General features: G+C 45.2%; 1 protein-coding gene across 2 annotated transcripts in view; it reads left to right on the forward strand.

The window, feature by feature from the left end:
- Positions 1-17,940, forward strand: part of sap30bp (SAP30 binding protein) — a 63,616-nt gene extending 45,676 nt beyond the window's left edge. For both annotated transcript variants that reach the window (XM_052032737.1, XM_052032736.1), the window contains 7 exons: positions 8,076-8,164; positions 11,715-11,806; positions 12,136-12,196; positions 14,096-14,147; positions 14,269-14,327; positions 16,883-16,967; positions 17,185-17,940. In XM_052032737.1, coding sequence (XP_051888697.1) covers positions 8,076-8,164; positions 11,715-11,806; positions 12,136-12,196; positions 14,096-14,147; positions 14,269-14,327; positions 16,883-16,967; positions 17,185-17,366 — 620 coding nt within the window. In that variant the 3' untranslated portion in view covers positions 17,367-17,940. The remainder of the gene's footprint in view (positions 1-8,075; positions 8,165-11,714; positions 11,807-12,135; positions 12,197-14,095; positions 14,148-14,268; positions 14,328-16,882; positions 16,968-17,184) is intronic.
- The last annotated feature ends 727 nt before the right edge of the window (positions 17,941-18,667 follow it).

Raw genomic sequence — 18,667 nt, forward strand, 5'->3', positions numbered from 1 at the left:
CTATGGAGGGATCAGAATTCTTAAAAATCATTTCAGAGAACTATTCTTATTCAGTACAAAGGAAGTACAACACAAGATAGTGCATTTTGAGATAATTTTAAAGAACTAAGCTGGGCAGATGGATGGGAAGACAGTGGGAGCATTTTGGTGGTCATGGACATGTCATTTAGATTTAACATAATTGTGGGAAAGGAGGTGGATATAGAAAAAGAGACTTTCATTTATGTAACACCGCGCCCGCACCCCCCCCCCCCGCCCCGCCCCAGATCCCTTTCAGGTGTCTGAAAGTGCTCTACAGCCAAAGAAGAGCTTTTTGAAACATAGGCAGTGCTGTAACACAGGGAAGTCGCGGAAAAAATGTACACAACAAGCTCCCACAAACGTGATAATGACGAGTAAGGTAGAAATCTGGATTGATAAAGTGCAGATTGAGAAATCGATATTAGCCAGGAGACTAGGAATGACTACATTGCTCTGCTTCAGAGTGGGATCATGACCTGATAAAGTAGACTGCAGCTTAGTTAATTTTTCATCCAAAAGGCAACACCTCTGATAGTGCAGAACATCCCCAGTACTGCCCTGAACTGACAGCCTCGACACTTGTGTTTTAAATCTCTAGACTCTGAATCTAATAGCAAAATAATACAGATGTTGGAAATTTGAAATAGAAACGGGAAATGGTGGAGATACTTGGAGGTCAGACAGCGTGTATAGATGGAGAAATAGAATTTACATTTCAAGTGAATGACCTGTTCTGGTGAAAGGAAAGAATAGAACCTGATTAGAGGTCAAAAAGATAATTATACAGATGCAATATGAATACTTTCCAATTATCCATACAAAAGCCTAGGGAGGAAATTCAAGGAGTTAAGACTCTGGTATTGGTTTATTATTGTCACTTGTACTGAGGTACAGTGGAAAAACTTGTCTTGCATACCGTTCATACAGATCAATTCATTACAGTGCATTGAGGTAGTACAGGGTAAAAACAATAACAGAATACAGAGTAAAGTGTCACAGCTACAGGGAAGTGCATTGCAGGTGGACAATAACAAGGTCATAACAAGGTAGATCGTGAGGTCAAGAGTCCATCTCATCGTATAAGGGAACCATTCAATAGTCTTATCACAGTGGGATAGAAGCTGTCCTTGATCCTGGTGGTACGTGCCCTCAGGCTCCTATCTTCTGCCTGATGGAAGAGGGGAGAAGAGAGAATGACCCGGGTGGGTGGGGTCTTTGATTATGCTGGCTGCTTCACCAAGGCAGTGAGAGGTATAGACAGAGTCCATGGAGGGGAGGCTGGTTTCTGTGATGCACTGGGCCGTGCTCTCTGCAGTTTCTTGTGGTCCTGGGCAGAGCAGTTGCCATACCAAGTCGTGATACATCCAGATATGGTGCATCAATAAAAGTTGGTGAGTGTCAAAGGGGACATGCCAAATTTCTTTAGCCTCCTGAGGAAGTAGAGGCTTTCTTGGCCGTGGCGTCTACGTGGTTGGACCAGGACTGGCTATTGGTAATGTTCACTCCTAGGAACTTGAAGCTCTCAACCCTCTTGACCTCAGCACCATTGATGTAGACAGGTGCGTGTACACCGCCCTCTTTCCTGAAGTCAATGACCAGCTCTTTTTGACTGACACTGAGGGAAAAGTTGTTGTCATGACACTATGTCACTAAGCTCTCTATCTCCTTCCTGTACTCCAGCATCGTTATTTGAGATACGGTCTACTACGATGGTCTCATCTGCAAACTTGTAGATGGCGTTAGAGCAGAATCTGGTCACGTAGTCATGAGTAAATAGGGAGTAGAGTAGAGGGCTGACGACACAGCCTTGTGGGGCACCAGTGTTGAGAATAATCGTGCTGGAGGTGTTGCTGCCTATCCTCACTGATTGCGGTCTGTTGGTCAGAAAGTCAAGGATCCAGTTGCAGAGGGAGGTGTTCAGTCCCAGGTCTCAGAGTTTGGTGATAAGTTTGCTTGGAATTATAGTATTGAAGGCGGAGCTGTAGTCAATAAACAATAGTCTAACGTAGGTGTCTTTACTATCCAGATGCTCCAGAGATGAGTGTAGGGCCAGGGAGATGGCATCCACTGTAGGTCTGTTTCGGCAGTAGGCAAATTGCAGTGAGTCGAGGTTGTCTGGTAGGCTAGAGCTGATGCGTGCCATGACCAGCCTCTCAAAGCACTTCATGATGGTGGATGTCAGAATGATAGTGGTCTTCTTAACATGGGTGGGAACCTCAGATTGAAGCAGGGAGAAGTTAAATACCCCTGCTGGTTGATCAGCACAATATCTGAGCACACGGCCAGGGACACCATCTGGGCTGATGCTTTCCTTGGTTTCGCTCTCCAGAAGACTGATCTTGCGTCCTCGTAAGTGACCACGGGTTCAGTTGCATTGGAGGCTGTCAGGGTGGGTGGTGACAAACCACTCTCCTTCTGTTCAAAACGTGCATAGAATGTGTTAAGCTCATCAGGAAGGGATGTGCTATTCTTGACTATGCTGAAGGCACCATTGCAGTTTTGGAGTGGTTACATTTGAGGATGTTATAAATTTCAGAAGTGAAAAGGGGGGGACTGCCATTCTGGAAGAGTGTACAGAAGCAAGGAAGCGTGAGGTGATGGAATGATTTGAAAATAAGGATGAGAACTTTAAAGTTGAGCCTTTGCCTAACCAGGAACCAGTGTGTGTCAGCAAGCACAGGGCGATAGGTGAATGGAAGAGTTGGAAGAGTTAGAAGAGGGGCATCAGAGTTGCAGATGAACTCAAATTTATTGAGGATAAAACGAAGGAGACCAGCCAGAGTGCATTGGCACAGTCAGACCTAGCAATATCAAAGGTGATGCTGATGGTTTCACCAGTAGACAAGCCAAATCAGGAATGGAGTAATGTTCCAGTGGTGAATTGATGGCGTGAATGTTCCAGTGGTGAATTGATGGCATGAATTCGTGACCTGAAGTTGATCAATGTAGATGGGACACCAGGTTGTTTAATTAAAGATTAAGGACCATTAATGTGGCAATTTCACATCTTTAGCTACCTAAATGGGCAACAAAGTCCTGGCATTAACTGCACTTAACTGGAGATGCAGTCTGTACGAGTGACTGAAATCTCTGTGATTGTATATGACGAATGCATAGTGCAGTTTATTTTATAAAAGCCAGTGCTACCAAACTCTTCTATTGGAAGTTCCTCCAGCCTATTGTAATGCTGGGTTTTCAGTCCCATGTTCCCACTCAGGAACACTGTCTGGTGCCCTGTTTCCCAATTTCTACATGTGCTGGCTACTGAAGTAAATGATTCCCATTTTCTTTATGCCTCAATTCATTCTTCATCTTTCTCTCTCCAAGATTAGTTCCATTCTTCCAGGCTTTTGTTCCATGTGGCATTTTCCTTTCCCTGCATATAAAGTTGTCCTGTTTGTCTCCCCCACACCCCAAAGAGACATACAGCATGGAAACAAGCTCCTACCTACACTAATCCCATTTTTCCTCTTGCATCCCATCAGCACCTCCCCACCCTACCAGTTCTCCTGCTGAACACCTAGGATGTTTTCCTAGGAGTGAACATCACCAATAGCCAGTCCTGGTCCAACCACGTAGATGCCATGGCCAAGAAAGCGCACTAGTGCCTCTGCTTCCTCAGGAGGCTAAAGAAATTTAGCATGTCCCCTTTGACCCTCACCAACTTTTATAGATGCACTATAGAAAGCATCCTATCCGGATGCATCACGGCTTGGTACGGCAACTGCTCTGCCCAGGACAGCAAGAAACTGCAAAGAGTTGTGGACCCAGCTCAGCACATCACGGAAACCAGCCTCCCCTCCTCCTTTTCTCACTGCCTTGGTGAAGCAGCCAACATAATCAAAGACCCCACCCACCCTGAACATTCTCTCCTCCCCCCTCCCATCAGGCGGAAGATACAAAAGCCTGAAAGCACGTACCACCAGGCTCAAGGACAGCTTCTATTCCGCTGTTATGTCCATTGAATGGTACCCTGGTACGATAAAGTGGACTCTTGACCTCACAATCTACCTTGTTATAACCTTGCACCTTATTGTCTACCTGCACTGCACTTTCTCTGTAGCTGTAACACACTATTCTGCATTCTGTTATTGCTTTTTCTTTTTGCTACCTCAATGCACTGATGTAATGTAATGATCTGTATGAATGGCATGCAAAACAAAGTTTTTCACTGTACCTCAGTACATGTGACAATAATAAACCAGTTTATCAATTTACCTACCCTAGGGGCAATTTAAGGACCCATTTAACCTGAGAGCCTTTATTGTAATTTTCTACAATTGCCATCTCCCTGACCGACTTGTTCATGCTCACCTCACAGTTGGTGTTGCTTGTGCAATGCAGTGGCTACCTTTCTGTCTGACCCTCGCCTTGTTTAATCCCTGACTGTGAGACGTCCCTGTTGTAACTCCCCACCAGCACTTCCACCTGTCCCTCCCACTTTCTGCATTTATTGCTGCGGGTAACTCCCAGGAGCTCTGACTTTGCTCCACTTCCCATTGCAGAATTAACAGTGATTTTATGTGCACAATGATTTGTTGATGTGCAGAATCTGAGCAAGGGGCCAAGTCTTCACCTCAGTTTCCATGACAGCACAAATACCAGGCTTTTGTCTGCAATTTTTTTTAAGCTGTTTTTCTTTAGAGCATTGCCTCCATTCAGCCTGCAGAATGAACTGCACTGGGCAAAGCTCCAATGACAGTAAGCACTGAGCACAACTAATTCCCACAGTCTGCTTATCAGGACCCTACTTACTCAGACACCAGGAGTACCCTTGCAACACAAAGTGGGGGTGGTGTATTTAGGGAGATGGAGAAGGATATCCCTGGGCTATTAATGTTATCAACCTTCTTGTGTCGTGGCTTGTAAGGCTCTGCAGGTTGTAAGACTTGCCCATGATAACCTGAGTTGAATCGGCCTTGTTAACCACTTGCTCAACACCTCGGGATCACTTCGCTGGCTGCGGTGTATGTGTGTGTGTTTACATGCTTTGGGGTGTGTGCATGAGCATGCCTGTGCCTTGTGGTGTCAGACAGAGAGCAGCTTAATGGACCATGTAATCCAAGCAAGAGCTGCTGATTTACTTATTAATTGCAGAAAGGAAGTTCTGATAGTGATGGCAGGCCCCAAATATTCAGAAGGATTAAAGTTCACTCCAGCACACTGAAACTTTCTTTGTTTGCTGCCCTTTCCTAAGATGTTTTTGATGATTAAACTTTGACTTTTCCAGTTGAGCTGCAAGAATATTTTGCTTTAATTTGGGATTCTGTTTCTTGCTTCCCTTATCTTTATGGCTCTTTACACGCTTTACTGTTGGACACTGAGCCAGTAACTAAGTAGCCAGGACTAACAATTCTGAAAATGTGAATTTTGATCCCGTCATCACGCTTTAATGATTTGAATACAACTCAGGAATAAAATCATTTTTTTAAGTAACCATAAATCTCATGGTTTGTCCTAAAAATCCGATCAGTGCATTGATGCCCTACGGGAGGGGATCTAGCCATCTTTACGTGACCCCTTATCCCACAGCAATTTGATTCTTAACTGCTGCATGAAGTGGGCAAGCAGCCACTGTTGATTTGGGGAGAAAGCTCACCGTCATTTCCTCAGGCACCCAGGGATCGGCAATAGGTTGTTTCTTTGTCAGCAATGCCACATTTTATGATTGCAGAATGTACTTCTGGGTTCTGTCAGGCCATGAGGTGGCTCAGCCATTGTCCTGTTATTGTGAATTGCACAAAGATTAAACCCAATGCCGAAAGTTACCTCTGACCAAGCACTGTTGGAGCTTCAGTCACTCTGGGCTGCAAGGGTGGTTGATGTGACTTTGGGGAATGTTCTCTTTACACAGACATTGAGTGCTATCAGCAGACATGTGCCAACCAGCTACCTCCTTGTATTGGGTAGATCACTTTGATTTTCTTTTGTGCTTCTCAAGCTGAAAACTGTCACAGGTACTCCCATGGTTTGGTATGCTATGATGCACCATCGTATGCCTACTCCGCTTGAATAAAATGCCTCTGCCGCAATCCCAATGCCTCCTAGTGAACCAATGTACCAATTTTCCTTTTCAACCCGATCACCTCAAGCTGGATTGCAAACTGACACCGATTTAGGAGTCAAAGGTAATTAGCTGAGACTACCTGCTTGAATTTTGCGTCCAGGAAACAAAAAGGACTGTGATGTAGTTGGTTTGGTCCAAGGGGTTTAGAGATTGTGTCTAACCCACTACTTCCACCCTCTTCCTCGAACAATAGATTAATAGCAGATCCCAGTATGGGTGAGCTGTGAATCTAACACTACCTATGAGGCTACCTGGTGTGGTGGGGTTCTAGTGACAACTTTGTGCAGATTTTCAGAAGATGACACCACAGACATTTCATCGCAGGTCTGTCAGGTCTGATCTGACAAAATCTAGTTCCCTGGGGCCATCGACAAAAAGCACAACAGAGTCATAGGGGCTATACAGTGTATTAGCTTCAAGGCACCAAAAGGATGTTTTCAAAGGTAGTTTAATAAAGAAGAATGTTCATAATTCATAATCTTGTATTCTTTCCATCCTTAGTTACCAACATGTACAGTCTTGTATCATAATGTAGTACAGTAACAGACCTGTATCCTCCAAAATTGCATCTCAAAGTTGTTCAATGATAGATCTATCCCCAGCAATACTGCACCCATTATCATACAGTGGCAGGCCTGTACCCAGCAATATCATTGAACAAGAACATTCCTGTACCTACCAATTTATTAATACGGCATTATTTAACTCAAGGCAATATTCGCTGACACTGCCCAAGTTTGAAAGGTTGAATCCAGAAGTGTACTGCTCTATTTTTCACCATTGTACATTTTGTGCAAAAAGAGAATGCAACATTGGGTAGGGGCATTGGCTTAATAATAGAAAAGTTCAAGCATGACAGGCCATTGTCTAGCCTCCTGTTGGTCTTTGCACGTTATTAACATTGCAATAATTCATGCTTTGGGAAAAATCCCTCAATCTTCTTCCTGTAGCCCAAATACCCCTTCATTCTGATGCTGCTTCTATCTTGCACCCATTTTGCACTGAAATCAAAACTTACCACATCACCCACTCTCAGCGGTTCTTTCACCTTCTTTGCCGTAGTCTTTCATTGCCTTGACAAGAATGAAGCGGTCCATGAGATGTTGTCAGGTCTGTCCTGAACCTGCCACCACACAGCTCAATGCTAAGCCATGATGTTTAAGGTCAGCCTCAGCTGTGCACGTCCATGTAAACAGAGGTCTGCCCTGACGTAGGACTGGTCTCAGGCTGTCAAGTGTATTCATCAACCTAGTTCTAGCCCAGGCATTCTGGCTACTTGTGCCCAAAGAAAATATCCTTCTTGTTTTCAGATCCCTCTATAATCTGGCCTCACCCGTCAAAACATCTTGCTGAACACTATGTTTTGGACATTATCAGTTAGGATACAGCCTGGGTATGATTGTCAGTCCCAGTAGGGTCACTTAACACACTTATCCTTGTATTCAGAGCCCAGTATGGACCTGCTCCACCATATCTCTGTAACCTCCTCCAGCTACATAAAGCCTGCTTCTGACTGAGCATCACTTGTTCTGCTATCAGCTTCTGTGGCTAAGTGTCAGCTTTTCTGATTATGATCCTTCAGCCTACATTAAGGTGGCTTTATAAATGCAAGATGTTGTAGAAATTAGAAAACAACATTGATCATTTGTGTTCTTGATCACGGTACAGCGAGGATTTAGGGCGAGAGTTGGATCAGGTTGGGCCATGATGCAGCATTTTCTGTTGATGTATGGGAAGGATGGTGGTTCAGGGAAGGCATTGGTGCCTAAGAAACCAGCAGAAGGAAGTGATTACAAGCAAGAAGGGAAAAGCATAAATCACGCGGGCCATTGATGGAGCTAAATGGTTGGGATGATTACACAGGTTTAGTTTGTTTGTTAGATAACAATGAGTTGTGCTGGAATGGTTTAAAGAACTCCAGATGCAGGGGGGCAGTGCTGATTTATCCTTGTGCCATAACCTAACGCAGTTTTTGTTTCCTTTCTAGCTTCATTTTCAGAAAAAGTGAGGAACATGTCCCCTGATGACATCAAAATCCCCCCCGAACCCATGGGAAGATGTTCCAATCATTTACAGGTATGGAGCACAGCTGGAAAGTCAGATTGAGAAGATGGCATCCTGTGGCAAATGCTTAGATATTTTTCTTTGAGACTCAATGGTTCTTTGTCCTAAAAAAAACAAATCTGATTAGCACAAGGATGCTGCCAGGACTGGGAAGCATGCCTTGTGAAAACAGGTTGAGGGAACTTGGTCTTTTCTCCTTGGAGCAACGGAGGATGAGGGGGGACCTGATAGAGGTGTATAAGATGATGAGAGGCATTGATCGTGTGGATAGTCAGAGGCTTTTTCCCAGGGCTGAAATGGTTGTCATAAGAGGACATAAATTTAAGGTGCTGGGGAGTAGGTACAGAGGAGATGTCAGAGGTAAGTTTTTTTACTCAGAGAGTGGTGAGTGCATGGAATGGGCTGCCGGCAACGGTGGTGGAGGCGGATACGAAAGGGTCTTTTAAGAGACTGTTGGATAGGTACATAGAGCTGAGAAAAATAGAGGGCTATATGGGTAAGCCTAGTAATTTCTAAGGTAGGGACATGTTCGGCACAGCTTTGTGGGCCAAAGGGCCTGAATTGTGCTGTCGGTTTTCTATGTTTCTATTCCAGCTTTATGCAGGAATGGTTTAGATCTGATGCTGTCTTTGAACCTGATAGATTATGGGCTGTGTCATATATCAATAAGTGCAGATACATACATGAGCTGATTTGGTCCAACCATGACAGGCACACAGTTCCTCAAACCTTCCCTTGTCTGCATTGTAACCCTTTGTCTGGAGGCCCTGTTGCAGTTGTCTGTTGGTAGCGTCTGTTCACCTAAAGGCCATTCTCTACATGCACCAAGACGGTGAGTGTCAGTGGCATACCAGTACTGGACGGGAGCATCACACCTCAACCACTCAATCAGTCGGCAGATTCAGTAACTCCAGTATAGTTGGATCACTCAACAGGAGGAGCAGTAGATAGTACACCAGAAGGTCTGTTCTTATTTCCAACAGCAATTCCAATGTTCTGATCCTGGTCTGGCATGGTTTACAACAAGGATCCCACTGTGAAAGGTTGGGAGAGAGGATCCCAGCTGATTTTTTTTTTACCCTCTGCTTCCTTTAGTGAGAGACCAGCTGAAGTGCCTTTAGTGCAAATCTGCTGATCTCTGCAGACTCAACACACTTAGTCATACAGCACAGCACAGCCCATTGCATCCACACAACTATCAAGCACCAAGTTACACCAATCCCACACTAATCCCATTTTATTCTCCCCACATTCCTGTCAACTCTCCCCTGATTCTACCATTCACCTCCAGGAACAATTTACAGTGGCCAATTAACCCACCAACCTGCGCACCTTTTGGGATGTGGGACCAAACTGGAGCCCCCAGAGGAAACCCACGCAGTCACAAGGAGAACATGCAAGCTCCACACAGACAACAGCTGAGGTCAGGGTTGAATCCTGATCGTTGGAGCTGTGAGGTAGCAACTCCATTTAGCTGCACCACTGGACCACCTCCCAGCTGGCTCATCACATATCACTTTTAAATAACCCTTTGGTAGCGTTGTCGGGGCCCGGAAAATGATCAGAATCACAGATGGAGACTTTGATAATTCATTACCTGTTTATCAGCTATGCTTTTAGCTGCATGGCCTCTGAACTTTCACTCTATAAAATCCCTCTTCTCCTTTAATTCTCTGATTATAATCTACTCCATTGACCAAGCTTTTGATCAAAGTCCTGATGAAAGATCATCAGTCTGTTTCTCTCACTGCACTAGCTGCCTGACCTACTGAGTAATCCCAGCTTTATTTCAGGTTTCTGGCATCCGCAGTGTTTTGCTTTTGGAAGTTATTGATCATGTATCTTAGTGGCTCTGCATGGTTCGGTGTGAAGTTTTCTCTGATTGTACCTTTGGGATATTTGCCAATTTAAAGGTGACATATAAATCCTACTGTTATCAATGAGTACTGTTGACAGCTTATGTGAAATAAAACACTGCTGTTTGTGGACAGTCTCGATATCAAATGCACCACATGACATTGTGACATTAATTAAAATGTCTTGTTCTCTTCATTAACAACTCTGTCCAGCTCTGTGAAATAGACCAGCCGCACCAACCACCCCCCCCCCCCAAAAGAAATGGTACAGCAGAATGAGGGGTGAAGGGTGAGGTGGTTAGGAGCAATGGGCTAACTTCGTCCACACAAAGAATCAGAAATCTATAAAAGTAACAAAGTGCACTGGGCATGACGGACAGATTTTTATTCATACGCACCCACAAGCTGAAGGCTGCAATGTTTACAATGAGCAATATCTTGGCCAGTATCAAGGAATGTGTTGAGCAGGTGTGAGAAGCTTATGCCGCTTTCATCTGTGTGTGGACATGTTCTGTTCTCTCACACACGTACAGATCATCCTCTGTCTCAGGAAGTACCGACCCGTCCCACCCAACCTATGATGCACATAGGGAATTGGAGCCTGGGGCACAGGCAAGGGGATCGGGGTTATCTTCGTGGTGCTGGGTAACGTTGAACAGGAGAATGTCCTCAACAGGGCTGAGGTGTGGGCTGTCAATTCATCTGTCAAAACGGGTGGGGGGGAAGTACCACAGTTTCCCTCTCTAATCTTGGAATTATTCTTATTTGAAGAATCTGCTGTTGTGTTCGTTCCTGGTGTTAATAATTTAAATAAAAACCTGCATTCTGTTTTCCTCTACTTTGAAGGAGAACTTTACCACTATGGCTGCTATCCCCTTATTCTTTGCTAGTTTCAGATGGAACGATGCCAGAAAGCTTCCCCATACTCATTAGGAAGAGTGATACGGATGCACAAAGCCTAAACCGTGCAAGTGGTTGAAATCTGAAATAAGAACAAAGTGGTGGAAATGGACAGCAGGTCAGGCATCATCTGCTTAGGGAGAAGGAGCCAGTGCTCAAGTCATGGAGAGATACAGCATGGAAATGGGTCCCAAGCCCACACCAACCGTTTTACACTAATCCTACCCTAACCATTTTATTCTCCCTGCACTTCCATCAACTCCTCCCTCCTCACAGATTCTAGCACTCACTTACGCTAGGGGCAATTACCCTAACAGCTCGTACAGTCTTGGTACGTGGGAGGAGACAGGTGCATCCAGATGAAATCCTTTCACTAGGACTGGAAAAAATTAGAAGTAAACATATTATCTTCATCTCTAGACTTGGTTATCTCTAACTTGTCCGAGTATTTCCAGATTTTTTAATATTTTTGTTTCCAGTGAGGAAGTTCCTTTGATGCTGAGGTTTGGTTGATCTGCATGGAGCAGTTGGCTACAGAGGCCTTGTCTAGGGAGGTGGAGGATTAACCGGAATTACAGCTCAGTGACCTCTGCAGGAAAACCACAAGTGTGATTGTGCAACGAGCATATTTTGGGATTGGTTTTGATACGCCTGGCTACCAGCAGAATCTGGGCAAGTTCTGAACCAGAGTGGATTTGAGTCCATCCTGATGAAAATCATATGCATAAACTCAGCCCTCTCATTTCCCATTGTGAGCTGTTTTTTCCCATTCTCAGTGTGAGCTGTTTTGTTCTGTGTCTCCACAGGAGAAGATTCTGAAGCTGTATGACAGAAAGCTGAATGAAGGGCTCGATATGAACAATATCATTCAGAGGAAAAAAGAATTCCGCAACCCCAGGTCTGTGTGCTTGGGTCAGATCCAGGTTTGGGTCTGACGGCTTTAGGGCACTAGGAAGCAGGCAGGGGTTCTGAGAGCAGGCTGTGGTTTAGCACGGGAGTCTGTGATCTTGCTGGAGTTTACGAAAAAGGGGTTGCTCTTTGACTGTGGTTTAGGGCAGGTGTCTACTTTAGGGCAGGGGGTGGCTGAGTATGGTTCCAGTTGGAGAGGGGTGCTCTAGAGAAAATTGGTGCTCAACTCTTGTGAATATGTTGGATTGTCCATTGAATATAGTATCAGTACATTGGATGCCTTGGATTTAACAGTTCCCTTATTTCTCTGTCTTTCAGTATTTATGAAAAACTGATCCAGTTCTGTGGCATCGATGAACTAGGCACAAATTATCCAAAGGTACATGTCAATTCCTCAGTCCAGATAGTACTGACTAGTTGTACTGTATCTAGCTTCCTTTTATTGAGAAATGCACTGACCTTAAAGTATGATTTAAGCCAGGGCAAAGTAGGAGACAATACAAGGTGAATCAGGAAGTAATGATAAGATGACATGGATTTTAAAAGCTTCAAGATTTTAGGAGGAAGGGACAACTTGGGGAGGTGAGAAGCGACCCAGTTCTGAGTTGCTCAAAAAGAAAGAGCTGGAACTTAATTATTGAAGCCTTGATTTTAATCTAGTGGGTATGAGATAGCAGTTGATATTGCAATATGGAGTTTTATCAATTTCTACAAATCAGTTCAAGTTTTATCAATTTATAAAAAATCAGTTCAAGTTTGAAATACAGTGGATCATATCTTCAAATTTCACCTGACTCCTCCTTACTGTCTTGTTCTGCTGCTGTATTCAGAGCCCTGAAGGAGACCAAAAGCGAGTTGTAAAAGACCACTCAATAAAGCCTTGAGTTGTGGTCCATTGCTTTTGCACATGGGCAATAGTTAAGGCTGCCACCACCTTCCTTCAGTACTGAATTACAATCCATTCCCTTAAGCATTCTCCTTTATTTTCAATGTTAACCAGTTGAGAGGTTTTCCAGTTCGACGTCCAATTTTCAAGCACCAAGAACTGTAAGATAGAGTAAAACTCCTTTTGTACTGTCCCACAGCAGGTACAGCATGGGTTAGGAACAGAATAAAACCAAAAGCAGCGCCATATTGGAGCTGGTTTTGTTGTGCTCCCATCCTTGAACTATCTAATGGTTCTTGATGTTTGGATATTGGATGCTAAACCAGACAATTTCTCATACCACTGAACTCCTTTAGGCAGCATAGAAGACTCTGCCAGTGTGAGCGGGATTATAACCCAGATTCCTGAAGAATGGCCCACTGCCCTTCCCAGTCTCCTTGCGATGTTCTAATACAATGTTATTAATTCATTGCCTGAAATTGCTTTCACCTCCACCTACAACCACTGTAATTACAGATCAAAACGCTGTCTGCAGGGATTAGCAGGTTTGTAAAGGTGCAATCCAGAGTGTACTTCTGCCTTCTTTTAAACTGGTAGTTAACTTTAGTTCAAATATTTCACTCTTGTCCCTCTTCACTGACATTCTCAGCAGACTGTCACTGATGCAACAAAATAGTTTGATGGCATTTGATCCTAGACATCTTTGCTTCTGAAAAAGATGATGATGAAAGTCATCTACAAAGCCGTGTGCAATTTTGAGCTGCTTACTGTCAGGTCACTGTTATGGCCCTAGGTAAGCACAAAGCAGACTTACTGGAAATACCTCAAGGATAGGAGTTCCATTTTATGAGCTGAGGCTGTAAGATTAAGGACTTAATAGAGCATTGCAAAACAGTGGAATGAACAGATAAGGGAATCAGAGATGATTTCTAATGGTTAGTGAATCAGAGGTTGAGAGATCAAAGCAAGTTCCAGGTCCACAAAGATGGAGCTGGAAAGAAAGTTTCCTCATTTAATAGATTATTGAATGTCAGGAGCTTTGCACAAAGTGGAATTGATGATAAATCAATATGGTTTTAAATTGGCGTTGGAGAGTTACAGGTGGTCTCCCCATAAACTCAGACTGTTTGATGTATGTCTCTCAGAGCCAAAGGTCAGCGAGGGGAAAAGGTTTATATGAACCTTTCCAGCTTGAGATAGTCCAAAGCACTTTACAATAAATAAAGTACTGGGTCAGGTCAGCTCCTGAGCTCGTACTTGCCCTTAAACCCACAATAACTGTAGTCAGGCATGGTGAATATGCCATGGGTACGATGCATCTGCTTCATCTTATGCAGTGGAAGCAGGGAAGGACGTTATTCCAGTGCATTTGACGTGTTATTTTCTCCACAGGACATGTTTGACCCTCACGGATGGTCGGAAGACTCGTACTACGAAGCCCTAGGTAATGTTTTATTGCAGATTGTGGGGTCCATTCCTACCTCTCGATGCACCTATATTGATTGCTCACAATGTTGATGTATTTCTGGCCTGTTCTGACGTTCCATCTCATTCTCCTCTGACAGCCAAAGCACAGAAAATAGAAATGGACAAGATCGAGAAAGCCAAGAAGGAGCGGACAAAGGTGAGTGAAAAAACAGCCACACTGCGCCATTGAAGCTGCTTGGACAGGACACAAAGCAATGCAGCTTCCCTCTGCCACAACATTGTGCCTTGATAACAACTGAGCTTTGTTTTATTTATTCACTTTTTGGAGTATATGGTCACCTCTGGCAGGGCCAGCGTTGATTATCCATCCGTAATCACCCTTAATAATGTGGTGGGGAGTTGCCGCCTTGAACTCCACTGCAGCCCAGGTGAGGGTACTTCCACAGTGCTGACGGAGAGGGAGTTCCAGGGTTTAGACCCAGCAACCATGGTGATATATTTCCAAGTCAGGATCCAGCAGGTGGTGGTGTTCCTTTGTGGTCCTCAGTTGCAGAGGTCATAGAGGGAGGCGCTGCACATTAGCAAAGATCCAGGAAATGGAGCGTAAAGGGGAAAAGTCTGGAATTGTGCATTTCAGCAGGAAAAGCACGTATGGTGAGGAATTGCAGAGGGATCTGGGTGTCCTACTGCATGACATGCAAAAGGCTGGTGTGCAGCTACAGGCAGTCCCCAGGTTACAACAGGGTTCCATTCCTGAGAACTGTTCATAACCCAAACTGTTTGCAAGTGGGAAATGAACAAAATCGGTGTGTGGGAAGAGGCTCACAGAAGACAGCGGTGATGGAAGAGCGAGTCTGCTCAGCGCTCCCAGCTCAGCTCGACCCAACCCCTGATTGTTGAGGCTGGGCTGGGGGGTGGTGGGGAGAGGAGCCACACGGAAATGCCTCATTCCCACCCGGCAGAATATGCCTGCAGCCCCACAGCAGCCCTCAAATCCATCCCACCGGTCTCCCAAACATTTGTTCATAGGTACAGGGTGTCTGTAAGTCGCATGTTCGTAACCCAGGGAAGACCTGTACAGCAAGAGTACGAAAGCTAACAGAACGTTATCATTTATTGCCAGGGGAATTGGAATACAAAGTTAGGGAGCCCTTTGGTGAGACTACATCTGGAGAACTGTCTACAGTGTTGGGCTCTTATTTAAGGAAGGATGTTGAAGCAGTTCAGACAAGGTTTACTAGGCTCATAACTGGAATGGGTGAGCTGTCTTGTGAGGAAAGGCTGGACAGGCCAGGATTACGTCCATTGGAATTCAGAAAAGCTAGTGGGGATTTAATCGAAACTAATAAGATCCAGAGGGGTCCTGTCTGCTCACCAGTGGCAACCAGTTTAGTTCTTCCTGCAATGCACTGACTTGTTATAATGTTCTTGGTCCTCTGAGTCTGGACACTCAGAGGTATACACCCCACTGTATTTTATAATAGGTGTCTGCTTGGGCTGTGCCCTGCTGTGCTGCGAACCCAGCAAGATTCCCTGCCCTCCACTAGCTCTCCCTGAGCAATGAATTGCCTGGTGTCTCAGTACGAAGAGGCTACTGTGGGGGCTGGTGTGGAGCTAGTGGTTAAGCCACTCGGCACTGAGGTATGGGGCTCAGGGCTGCAGCCTGGTCAGTGCAGTGGGTGCAGCCATTGCTGGGGACTGGCAGCACCTGCTCCAGACGTTGACAGACCTGCCTGAGCCCATGGTCTCTCATCGCCTTCTGTTGGACATGAGGGAAACCGTTGTCTCTCTCTACCTGCGCTGCCACACAAAGACGGAGAGAGAGCAGCGTCTGACGCATCCAGTAGATGATAAGAGAGACCATAGGATCCGGGTGTCTATGAACACATGAATCTTGTTCACTCAGTTGTTGCGACAATTAGGCTGTTGTCAGCCCACCGTCCACAGGAGGAGCCAAGTCGAATTCATATTCAAACACCTTACATGTGTGACATTGCCATACCTGTGCTTTTGTCACCTCTATGGGTATCCTTGGTGGGCACATTTCCTATCCAATACAGTCTCCAGCAATGGTCCACACTCACTCTGCCAACTTCACTGCTCATCTTAGCCTGCTGGTACCAGCCTCCACAGCAGTCTCTCCACATCAAGCCATGGGACAATTCAATCCTGTGGGACGCAAGTGCAGGGCAGGGGTTGGAGCCAGGTTCCTGGTATAGCAGTGCTGTCAGTAATGGATCCCTCTATTTATAATGCTATAATGACCCTCTTGAGCACTGATTCTATTTATGCTGTTGTACCTGGGTATGCATCTTGAACATTAAGCAAGTTACCACTGTATAGGAAATGTGCCCACCATGGATGAGGGCAGTGGATAGAGGTGACAAAAGCATGGGTGTGGCAATGTCACAGAGGGGAAGTAGGAAGTCTTGGTAATAGATGGGATGTGAGGGTTTGAATATGTCAGACACACCACACATAAGGTGTTTGAATATGAATTCGACTTGGCTCCTCCTGTAGACGGTGGGCTGACGACAGCCTAATTGTTGCAACAACTGAGTGAACATGGAAGACCCAAGGTTAAACAACCTTGCCTGTCCACTAACAAAATTGGGGAAACCGATACCTCCTTTTAGGGGAATACCTGATTTTAGGACTGAATACATGAAGGAGTCTAATGATGTGCTTTGGTTGATCAGGCGGCTCGGTGTGTTTTGTTTGATTTAAGTTTCAATTCTTTTTTCTTTGTAGATTGAATTTGTAACTAGAACAAAAACAGGAACTAATACCAGTTCTGGCACAGCTACTACGACCACAGCAAGCACAACGATGGCAGGTAATGTGTCGCTTGGGAGCGTACCACCGGCAATGCATTGCATGCAAGCTGGAAAGCATGAAATACATGGGGCAGATTGACACTGCGAGGGAGGGTGCGTGGGGAGGAGGGGCACCCAGGTCGGGTGTGGAGCTTGCCCTCCCTGTCAGTGTTGGTGCTACGGTGGACTGCAAGCAAGCGTTCTTATTTCACAGCTGCCTTTCCTCCCTCTCGGCAGATTCTCAGAAACGGAAGAGTAAATGGGACTCGGCGGTACCCGTGACAACGATAGCCCAGCCAACAATCATCACAACCACTGCCACTCTACCAGGAGTTGTCACGGTGACCACCAGCGCCACCGGGGCCAAAACCACCGTCATTTCCGCAGTGGGGACCATCGTGAAGAAAGCCAAGCAGTGAGCTCAGGTTGGGAGCACTGCCTCCAGGGAAGCACTGGGCAGCCATCGAACTCAAGCTCTTTCAGAGCGAGCCTCACATCCTAGAACTTTCCTTCCTGTTTGCAACAACTGCTCCTCACTCTGTGCAAATGTGTTACAAGCCCTCTAGGAGAACCCTTCATTGCCCTAGCCAGATATCACTGTGTCCTGTGACCTCTCAACAGGACATGTCCTGGGTGAGCACTGAAGAGTCTGAGTTATTTGCATAGTGAGAAATACAACCTATAACCTGGATAACTGGGGAAATGGGCTGGGGTGGATGGGCTAAGGGGCTTGTTTAGGGGCTGTGGAAGGCCAGATGGATGGGGACAGAGAGGGGGTGAAGGTGGAACAGGGTAAGGCCATAGAACAAGAGGCCAGGGAATTATGCTGGCAAGTATGGATATTGATTGAGATCCTGTCTGCCTCACCGCAGTCTGTTGCCTGTGTGTTGTGCGTTATATGGGAAAACTTGCCCACAATAGTCTATGATTATTATGAAGCACTGTAAACTGCTGGCCGTGTGTAAACACAAATAAAAACTTTTTACTTTCTTGTATGAGTTAAACCGACCCTGGTTTCCTTCACAGGTTCTATAACCTAAAAAGTTTCAGTATGTTTGGGATTTTTGTGCAGACTGCACTCCCACGTCAAGTACCAGCTCTTCCTGGGCACCCAAGCCTGACTCCAGACTTTGTGGTAACTTAGCACAGAGCAGGATGGGCTTAGAACTACCTGCTCCGAGAGGCTTGGTACCCATAACGGGGAACGTGGGAACTTCCCAATGAGAGAAGTCGTGTTCTCCGTCTATCATTCCTGGTAGTCACGTGCTGCACCAATAATGGGCCTGGTGGCAACTCTTAGCAATCTCTCTCCATTAATCAATAACAGGCCTAGAATGAGGTAGAGAATTCTGCAACAGACACTGGAGGTCCAGAGCCACCTCGCTCCTCTTAAGCAAACTGCTTATGCTGTCATTCAGTGTTATATTTTCCTTGAGGGAAACTCATTTTAATTTAAATGAATCATTAAGTGCTGTTCTCTCTCTGTGGAGGTTTGTTCACTGGGATACTGTTTCCACAGATTTGTTTTAAAGGTGTTTGTATTATTGAACTCCTACAAAATCTTAAAAGCACCAACAATATGGGCCTTCCTTGGATAACGAATGTCTAGCTTATATACAGACAAACTCCCATAAATATTATTGAATTCAAACAAGCACCAGACTTGGAAAAGAAAAGCCTGTTTACATGTAACCTCAGCACTGTAATCAGTCATCATTGT

The sequence above is a fragment of the Pristis pectinata genome, chromosome 18 (assembly GCF_009764475.1).
Source record: "Pristis pectinata isolate sPriPec2 chromosome 18, sPriPec2.1.pri, whole genome shotgun sequence".
NCBI lineage: Eukaryota > Metazoa > Chordata > Chondrichthyes > Rhinopristiformes > Pristidae > Pristis > Pristis pectinata.